General features: G+C 43.5%; 1 protein-coding gene and 3 non-coding genes across 4 annotated transcripts; all 4 read right to left on the bottom strand.

The window, feature by feature from the left end:
* Positions 1-4,166: 4,166 nt before the first annotated feature.
* Positions 4,167-4,260, bottom strand: LOC119304520. The gene has a single exon (XR_005148334.1). It is a non-coding gene; the product is annotated as a small nucleolar RNA Z223 (small nucleolar RNA).
* A 53-nt stretch (positions 4,261-4,313) lies between these two features.
* Positions 4,314-4,398, bottom strand: LOC119304736. Its single transcript, XR_005148449.1, has one exon. It is a non-coding gene; the product is annotated as a small nucleolar RNA U36a (small nucleolar RNA).
* A 507-nt stretch (positions 4,399-4,905) lies between these two features.
* LOC119304488 lies at positions 4,906-4,997 on the bottom strand. The gene has a single exon (XR_005148304.1). It is a non-coding gene; the product is annotated as a small nucleolar RNA SNORD96 family (small nucleolar RNA).
* Positions 4,998-5,557: 560 nt separating this feature from the next.
* LOC119296730 (signal recognition particle 54 kDa protein 2-like) lies at positions 5,558-6,027 on the bottom strand. The gene is made up of 2 exons (XM_037574825.1): positions 5,833-6,027; positions 5,558-5,716 (listed from the first exon to the last, which is right to left on the bottom strand). The coding sequence occupies exons 1-2, from the start codon at positions 6,025-6,027 to the stop codon at positions 5,558-5,560; spliced, it is 354 nt and encodes a 117-aa protein (XP_037430722.1).
* Positions 6,028-10,084: the final 4,057 nt, after the last annotated feature.

Here is a 10,084-nt window from a genome sequence, read left to right as displayed (position 1 = left end):
CCCATCGATCGTCTTCAGTTAGCAGCAGTAGCCAAGGAATCGCTCGATTGGGTTCAGTTAACAGCAATCGATCGATCGCTCGGGTTTAGTAACGCGTAGCCTGCAGTGCAATCGCTCAGGTTCAGTTAGAGCCCAACGCCTCGCTCGGGTTCAGTTAGAGCCAATGCCTCGCACACACGCGCGTACATGTACGAGAGAAACGCGCATCGCTCGGCCCCCGACCTCCCATCGTAACCGGGAACTCCCCGAAATTTTCCTCCCCCTCACTTCTACCACTGTTTTTTCCGTCATGGATGGCCCAAAGAATGTCATGCAGCTGCGTCTCCGGCCCACCCAGGACGAAAAGCCCATTTTCTCTCATGATTTTTTGTCATAGAAGTAGGAGCCGACCACATCTATGATGATACCGGGTTTTATCACAATTATCGTCATAGAAGTGTCATATGTATGACAGAAAAAAATTTGTTCGGCCCAAAATGTCACGGATGTGTCTTTTTTGTAGTGATTGTCCCAAAAAGGGGGGCAATGCTACTATCCATGTTTCCACACTTGTGCTTCAAAGTAGCACCATGATCTTTATGATAGAGAGTCTCTTGTTTGGTCACTTTCATATACTAGTGGGAATTTTTCATTATAGAACTTGGCTTGTATATTCAAACAATGGGCTTCTTCAAATGCCCTAGGTCTTCGTGAGCAAGCAAGTCGGATGCACACCCACTTAGTTTCTTTTGTTGAGCTTTCATACATTTATAGCTCTAGTGCATCCGTTGCATGGCAATCCCTACTCCTTGCATTGACATCAATTGATGGGCATCTCCCTAGCCCATTGATTAGCCGCGTCGATGTGAGACTTTATCCTTTTTTGTCTTCTCCACATAACCCCCATCATCATATTCTATTCCACCCATAGTGCTATATCCATGGCTCACGCTCATGTATTGCGTGAAAATTGAAAAAAGTTTGAGATTACTAAAGTGTGAAACAATTGCTTGGCTTGCCATCGGTGTTCTGCATGATGAGAGCATTCTTGTATGACGAAAATGGAGCATGACTAAACTATATAATTTTGTAGGGATAAACATTATTTTGCCATGTTACTTTGAGAAGACATAATTGCTTACTTGGTATGCTTGAAGTATTATTATTTTTTTCTCAATATTAGACGTTTATCTTGAATCTTTCGGATCTGAATATTCATGCCATAATAAAGAGAATTACATTGAGAATTATGCTAGGTAGCATTCGACATCAAAAATTCTGTTTTTATCATTTACCTACTCGAGGACGAGCAAGAATTAACCTTGGGGATGCTTGATACGTCTCCAACGTATCTATAATTTTTTATTGTTCTATGCTATTATATTATCTGTTTTGGATGTTAATGGGCTTTATTTTACACTTTTATATTATTTTTGGGACTAACCTATTAACCCAAGGCCCAATACAAATTATTGGTTTTTCCTATTTCGGTGTTTCGCAGAAAAGGAATATCAAATGGAATCCAAACGGAATGAAACCTTCGGGAACGTGATTTTTGGAACAAACGTGATCCAGAGGACTTGGAGTGGAAGTCAAGAAACAAACGAGGAGTCCACAAGGCAGGGGGCGCACCTAGCCCCCTGGGAGCGCCCTCCCCCCTCGTGGGCCCCTCGTGGCTCAACCGACCTACTTCTTCCTCCTATATATACTCATATACCCTGAAAACATCGGGGAGCACCACGAAACCCTATTTCCACCGCCGCAACCTTCTGTGCCCAAGAGATCCCATCTTGGGGCCTTTTCTGGAGCTCCGCTGGAGGGGGCATCAATCACGGAGGGCCTCTACATCAACCCCATGGCCCCTCCGATGATGTGTGAGTAGTTTACTTCAGACCTTCTGGTCCATAGTTATTAGCTAGATGGCTTCTTCTCTCTCTTTGAATCTCAATACAAAGTTCTCCTCGATCTTCTTGGAGATCTATTTGATGGAACAACTTTTGCGGTGTGTTTGTCGAGATCCGATGAATTGTGGGTTCATGATCAAGTCTATCTATGAACAATATTTGATTCTTCTCTAAAATCTTTTATGTATGATTGGTTATCTTTACAAGTCTCTTCGAATTATCAGTTTGGTTTGGCCTACTAGATTGATCTCTCTTGCAATGGGAGAAGTGCTTAGCTTTGGGTTCAATCTTGCGGTGCTCGATCCTAGTGACAGAAAGGGAAACGACACGTATTGTATTGTTGGCATCGAGGATAAAAAGATGGGGTTTATATCATATTGCTTGAGTTTATCTCTCTACATCATGTCATCTTACCTAATGCGTTACTCAGTTCTTATGAACTTAATACTCTAGATGCATGCTGGATAGCGGTCGATGTGTGGAGTAATAGTAGTAGATGCAGGCAGGAGTCGGTCTACTTGTCACGGACGATGCCTATATACATGATCATGCCTAGATATTCTCATAATTATTTTCTTTTCTATCAATTGCTCGACAGTAATTTGTTCACCCACTGTAATACTTATGCTAAGCCACTAGTGAAACCTATTGCCCCCGGGTCTACACTACAAGAAATATGTCAACTTGTGACCCTCACTATTGGCTGCTGAAAGGTCATAGTTTTTCATTTGCCACCTTTTTATGACCAAAAACAGAAGGTCAAAAGCTGGGGGTCGTAAACTGAAATTAACGACCTTCTCTTTGAGAAGGTCATAGATGTTTACGACCAAAACAGAAGGTCGTTGAACCCATGACCTTTTATTTTGGTCACTGGGTGTCTGCCCAGGCCACGTCGGATCCGACATGGCATTCTAACATGGCAAAATTACGACCAATTGAAAAGGTCATTACTTAGAATCAGCCCGGTCCATTTCGGTGCTTTAGATGGACCGAGCCCATTAATTCGGCCTTTCTATTTTTTTCCAGTCAATTTTTGGTCGACTTCATGGGCCAAGCCCAACGTTGCAGCCTTTTTATTTCCAGGGTTGTGATCCTTTTTTGGTTTCTTTTTCGGGCCGCATCTATTTCTCAATTGGGTCTCGACCTTTTTACAGTCCATTTTCTTAGTTTTTAGTTTTTTCCTATGAATATTATTTGGAAAATGGCCTTTTTATATGCCAAATACTATTAGGTCCCACTTGTCAGGTTCTAATTAAAGACAGCCAATGTTTCAATTTCCACACAATTATTTCAGTCAGAACAGCAAACAAATGAGAATTATCAAACCACATGCCAATTTTGACTAATATCACAATCTTTACATAATTCATTTCACCATTACATGTGATACTATTAGAACATATAACTCCTACTACAAATACACTCCAGACTTCTTCACTTTTCTGGACTATCAGAACATGCCACTTCAAACTTGAAATTTCCTAGGCCTGGAGCTCCTGTAAAAGGGTGAACACAAAGTCATTTAGCATTTTCATTCCTGGAGTAGATATTCAAACCTCCAGGTTTAGTGTATAGACTATCTGGAAAATATATATTTAACAAAATTTCACAGAAATGCTGATTTATGGATCGAATGTATGATAAAGCAGCAGAAATGCAGATATATGTCTATGAAACAATAGGTCAACTAGACATTCATGTCTACAATTTGCTAGAGAAGAAAAATAACAAGTCAGGATATAGAACATGGTTTCAATTTGTTCTTTGCATATTACATCAGTAGTTCTACTGCAGGGTTCTGGTACATCATGATCTACATGCACATGAGATAGATGGACTTGACGCACATGAGATGAGGGTGGAAGGTGGAGGAGCAGGGCATGCCTAAGGTGTCCAGGTCCTGCAGCTCATCGGAGGTGTTGCAGGCTCGCCGGCATCGACAGCCACCGCAACAGCAAGCTGGGTGACGTACAAACTGAAGTTGCGTTCATTCAGTTGCAAAACAACAAAGTTTGCTAGTTCATGTCCATCAACAATCACACAAGCATCACTTGTACAGTAGTAGGAGCAAACTTGATATGAGTTAGAAGGAGCAGAGTTCGACTAGTACAGCCAGCAGAGCTCAACTAGTACATCGCAGTACACATGAACCATCTATTCAACGGCACAAGAGTAAAATCTTGCTATAACCAGTTGATTATCCCCTAACAGAAGCTAATTAGGCACCAATACACAAGGCACAACAAGCACATACTAAGTAAGCCACAGCCATAATCCATGAGTACTAAACAGATCTTGTATAACAGGTTTTTTAGTCATGAATTTTCAGAAGCAGAACTGGCAGGTTTGTTGAAAGTGTTTATCATCACAGCCTTGGTCGAACAGAACACATGAATCTAAAAGAATGACAATAATGAGAGTGTCTGTTTGTGCCTCATATTAAGAAATTCAACCATGTTTTCCCTTGTCATTCATGAATTAAACAGAAGCACGGGTAAGGTTCAAATCACTGCCACTAATCCAATGAAATGGCAAACGCTGCAAAGGGTTGGTAAGTAAACCATTTCTCTATCCGCGCCCACTACATCCCCCTTAGACCAAGTGCAACAAAGAGGGATAGTAGAAGGTAAGTGCAAACAGGAAAAAAGCAGAAGAATTTAAAAAAATGTAACTTATAAGAAGAACAAAGTGCACAATTTTTTTCTCTCAGATGCCAACCACAAGGGTAGCACAGATGATGCAGACATCTCAACATGGCATCAGTTCAGACCACCCGTCTGCTTGTACTCTCTTCATAGAGAAAGATTTTAGACCAAAAAATTATCAACAAAGATCAAAGCAACTTAAAAAATATGAACATATTTGTCCAGTCATTAGGTGTCCAAAAAGATGGTGTTTTATTCGGTTTTCATCATTGCCCAGCCATATTCTATACATAGTAAACAACAGAATAAAAAAACTGAAAAATAAATGACATGTAAGTTCGGAAGTATTAAAAAAAATACAGTCAAGATGTTCAATTTGTCCTCAGAATTGCAGAATGACAGCATGGGCGCACTGTGACCAATCAGTCCCGAAAGATGGTATGATTAACAGGTTTTTCATCACCGGACAAATAGAATTCACAGGCACATAAATGAATATCCCCTGGATAGCATGGTAATGAACTACTCACAGGCAATTTGATAGGACTAGTACTAGTGATAACAACCCAACGACATCCTAACAGCTGCAGCACCATGCACACTTCAACCGCCTAAATACTGGTGAATAGCAAAGTCTATCCATACTTGACACACAAGCAAATCAATGTCAAGTTCATCTCAGATGTGTGGTTCATGACAGCGGTAGCAGTTAACAAGATTACTGAGTTTTAATTTGTGGAAGCAAGGAAACAAGCAATAGAATGCCTATCTCATTCACCACTAGAGTAACAGGAGTAGCAAATTCAGTCAAGCATGTGAGTATGTAAAAGATGTAGATCAGCAGGGAATCAAACTAGTTCAAAGAAATCTGTAACCAAATGTACAGTAACAATCATCTAGTATTAATCAATGGTTCTGTTTTGATCCAAACTAGATGAATTCAAGGCTAATCTATTATGTGACAGTAGAGGAGTGAGTGCTATTGTCTGGTTAGAAAAATGCTACACACAGAGTGGTACATATATACATTCAGTAATAGGTGTAGAACAATAAATAGAGCAAGCAGGCGAGGTTGGTTGGTGAGTCAGACTGGCCCTGCAATCCAATGACGACGTTGGGCTTGCCCTTCTTGGGGGTGAAGACCGGCTTCCCTGGATCCAGCATGCTGCAAAGCTCCCTGAAGACGGCCTGCAGCAGGAAAAACACAAGGGCATCAGCCTCCAACCGACCAATCCCCCCTGGCACGCGCGTCCCTCGATCGAATAGCGCAGGAAATGAATTGAGGGAGGTGGAGCGGGCAGGACCTGTTGTATGATGCGCCGCTTGTTGGTACCAGCAGCGAGGGTCTCGAGGTTGACGATCTTCCGGACGTCAGACTGCAGGAGCGCGTGGGAGATCTCGTTGAGGCACTCCCCGAGCACCTTCTCGTCGATCACCGTGATGTTGCTCATTTGCGCGAGCGCGTGGCAGATGCTCCCACCCAGCTGCGCGAGCACCATCTTGGCTGGGCCCCTAGGGGGTCGGGCCTCGTCGGTGGCGGGGTGGGGTTCTGGCGACAGTCAGGGGCGGCACGATCTGGGAGGGGGGGTGGGGAAGGGGACGTGGACAGGAGGAGAACTGGCCGGGGGAGATGGGGAAGATTTTCGTTGGGGGTGGGGATTGGGGAACGCGGTGGAGATTGGGGACGGCATCTGCGGGAAGCGATGGGCGTCGCTGCGGGACGCGTCGATGAAGGAGGTGGTGGCGGGACGCGCCACTGCAGGATGGGGAGGAGGTGGCAGCGGCAGTTCCTATGAGGCAGAAAATCATTTCTAGGTACATAAGTATATATTTAATCAAAGAAACATAAAAAAATTCAAGATTCAACCACTAGCTAGGAACGGTCAAACCCGCCGTTTTGATCACATTTCGAAACGGGCATAAAAATTTCAAAAAAATCAAAAAATTGGAAAACTTTCGCATTGTGTCATTATATGTGACCAAGTTTCCAGGAAAAATATTAAACTTGTAATACGGCAATTATTTTAAAAAGGTGTTCTCAGAAATGAGCTATCATGCGTGAAGGTTCGGGGTTTTCAAGCCAAATGATCAATCTTATGGCCACATTCATGGCATAGTTTGTTCAAATGATCTCATATTGTGCACAAGGGTTCATCTTGGAATTCCAAACAATGTTTCATAAGGGAGTTTTCATTTTCTTTGCACTGAAAATTCATTTTCCATTTTCTGATTGCCCGAATTGAGTTCTTTTTGTGAAGGAGCTACCATATATTTGTTGCAAAATTGGACCGTATCATTTTTATAAAATACTAGGCCATATTTGATTCACAATTGACCAAATAGTTGGGTGTCAAAAGCCTTGATCCACCTCTAGTGAAAAAGACAAATTCCCACCGATTTAGTAGGAAGCGGGTCAAATTTGAAGTGCAGCTGCCTCATAGTTTTCTCTTTATTTTTTCAAAATATCATTTCTAGGTACATAAGTATCTATTTAATCATAGAAACATCAAAAAAATTCCAAGATTCAACCACTAGCTAGGAACGGTCAAACCCGCCGTTTTGATCGCATTTCGAAACGGGCATAAAAAATTCAGAAAAATCAAAAAAAATTGGAAAACCTTCACATTATATCATTATATGTGACCAAGTTTCGAGGAAATATATTAAACTTGTAATACGGCTATTATTTTAAAAAGGTGTTCTCAGAAATGAGCTATCATGCGTGAAGATTCAGGGTTTTCAAGCCAAATGATCAATCTTATGGCCACTTCATGGCATAGTTTGTTCAAATGATCTCATATTGTGCACAAGGGTGCACTATAAAAGAATACACTTCCGTGATGATACGTGTTTGTCACAGTAGGTATCTTTTTTTCATGCATGTACATCCATGACAAATTTATGACAGAATCAAGATAGTTGTCGGTGTTAAAACCGGCGGATCTCGGGTAGGGGGTCCCGAACTGTGCGTCAAGGCCGGATGGTAACAGGAGGCAGGGAACACAATGTTTTACCCAGGTTCGGGCCCTCTTGATGGAGGTAAAACCCTACGTCCTGCTTGATTAATATTGATGATATGGGTAGTACAAGAGTAGATCTACCACGAGATCAAGGAGGCTAAACCCTAGAAGCTAGCCTATGGTATGATTGTTGTTCTGTATGTTGTATATCTATCGACTAGCCTGGCCTCGGTTTATATAATGCCCCGGAGGCCTAGGATAACAAGAGTCCTAGCCGAATACGCTGGTGGGGAGAAGTCCTTGTCTTGATCGCCAAGTCTTGTGGAATCTTCCTGGTATGCGGCAGCCGTCCGAACTGGCCCATGAGTATACGGGCACGGGGGTCCTCGGACCAATCTAATAGATCGGGAGACGGCATGGTGAGTACCCCCTAGTCCAGGACACCGTCAGTAGCCACCTGAACCGGTCTTCAAGTTAGGGACGCTCCTCGATTCTTCCGAACTGTTCTTCATCTTCGGTTGCCGGTCTTGATAACTGGTTCAACAAATCTTCTTTATCTTCGATCTTGAGGATCACCGAAATGCATTCGACGAGTTTACACGTCGGGTATCCGAGGAGCCCCTTTAAGTTTCCGGACTTTATCAATGCCTTGTTTGTTTTTATGCCACACCTCGGGTTTGAAGTTGTTCCCGGGAGGCAGGGTCCTCTTGCGTCCGAGCTCCAACGCCGAACTGCATTCGAGGTATGTTTTGCAGCCGAGCACCAACACCGGACCGCTTCCCAGCTCTAGCGCTGGAATGTATCCGAGCTCCAACGCTGGACTATGTATCCGAGCTCCAACGCCGGACTGTATATCCGAGCTCCAATGCCAAAATATATCCGAGCTCCAACGTCGGACTGTGTCCAGGCTCCAACGCCGGACTATATCCGAGGTGTCATATCACCTTGGTTCAAAAATGTTGAAGGAGTTTAGCCGAGCTTAATGCCGGAAATGCCCTCTATGAAGCCAGCCACTAGCGCCCGAGCTTTATGCCGGACTGCTTCCGAGGTGGTGCACCACCCTGACTATGGGCCAATTTTTTGTCAATATTTTTTATTGGTGCAATTTATTCTCTGCCGAGATATATAGCCAGTAGCCCTCAAGGTGTGTATCGGTCTAAAACCCGAGATGCACATGAAGGATGACATAAGACCGCTGATCCCAGTAGCCGTTGAGACTCAGGTTGATTTGCAAAATCAGCCTGAGGATCAAGTCCTAGCTCGGCAGAATACTTCGGGACACAAAATCGGCGTGCTCAGTCCTCAAGACTCTGGTTGGGTGCGGCCGAACAAACTGAGGATCGAAATCTCCTCGGAAACTATATTGCACATAAAATTTTCTGCATTGGACAAGCAATGCAGTAGCCCCCGAGACACTGGTCAGGTGGCAACACCAGATCAGGGGATCGATGTGCCCCTTTAATATTTGTAAATAATAAGCCCGAAGCCCAGTAGCCCCCGAGCCTTAATGCGGGCACGGGTGGCCGAATTAAGGATCAATATCCATAGTAAAATCACAAATTATGTGTAATGACTCTATGTATCCAAGTACTTTACGTCATTAATGCTCGGATCCGCATTGTACAAAACTTTGTTGACCGACCATCGGCTTCCACCTCCTTGGCCAGTAGCCGAGGAGTGTTTGTCCTACTTTATAAAGCCTTTATGAGGGCAAAGATTTATGACAAACAAGGCAATCTGGCCACACAGTTTTATAAACAAAGGTACGCAGAGAGATATGTTATATTACTGTTTAACAGAAGAAATGTATTCCAAAGAAAATAGTTCCGCTATCGGTTTCTTTCTTTGGGTTGTCATGCTAAGCATGATCATGAAACCTCAGCTCGAATGTAAGAGCAAAATATCGAGGGTTTAGTTTGGGAGGCCAGTTAATAGCCCCCGGTAGTGTTCGGCGACAGTCGAGGTCAAGCCGTAAACACTTCGGCCAATGTTATGAATGGCCCGTCATAGTTATCGGATCGGTGACCAGTTTACGCTTATTGTGACAGTCAGTTTTCGGCTTTCTCCACTAAGGTGCTTAACCATGTGAGCTGGAAGCACAATTGCAGTGGTTCTCCCTTTGCACGCCTAGTCGAACAAAACGGAACGTAGGAAGCAAGTGCAGGAGCCGGGCAAGCCAACTATTGACCGAAGACACAATTCGAAACCGATGCATATATAGCAATATCTGAGAATGTTTTTGCCGAATCCCTAAAGGTGTCCGGCGTTGCACTGCGAGACTAATGCTGCAAAAGCACAAATAGTTTAAAAGTGCCAAAAAGCTTGGAAAACCAAGAAACGTCAGTAAAAACATGACGTCCGAAGAAGATCAAGTGTTCGGTGCCAATCCGAAAATTGGTCTTAGAAAAAAGAAGTGCTTCTGTCGTCCTTTAACATGACACATCCTATCTCAAGACTTCGAGCGGGTCAGCCTACGGCTTCAACCTCCTATCCCGAGGGCGGAGTACTTCTCATTAGGCCAGTTTGGCGAACAAAATCTAGCGGCTTTGATAGAGAAATTAGGCTCCCCGGCTAGTGACTGCACACTCGCGTCGAA

This window comes from Triticum dicoccoides, chromosome 5A (assembly GCF_002162155.2).
Source record: "Triticum dicoccoides isolate Atlit2015 ecotype Zavitan chromosome 5A, WEW_v2.0, whole genome shotgun sequence".
NCBI lineage: Eukaryota > Viridiplantae > Streptophyta > Magnoliopsida > Poales > Poaceae > Triticum > Triticum dicoccoides.
Note: the sequence above shows the minus strand (reverse complement) of the source record. Positions and strands in the feature narration are given on the sequence as shown.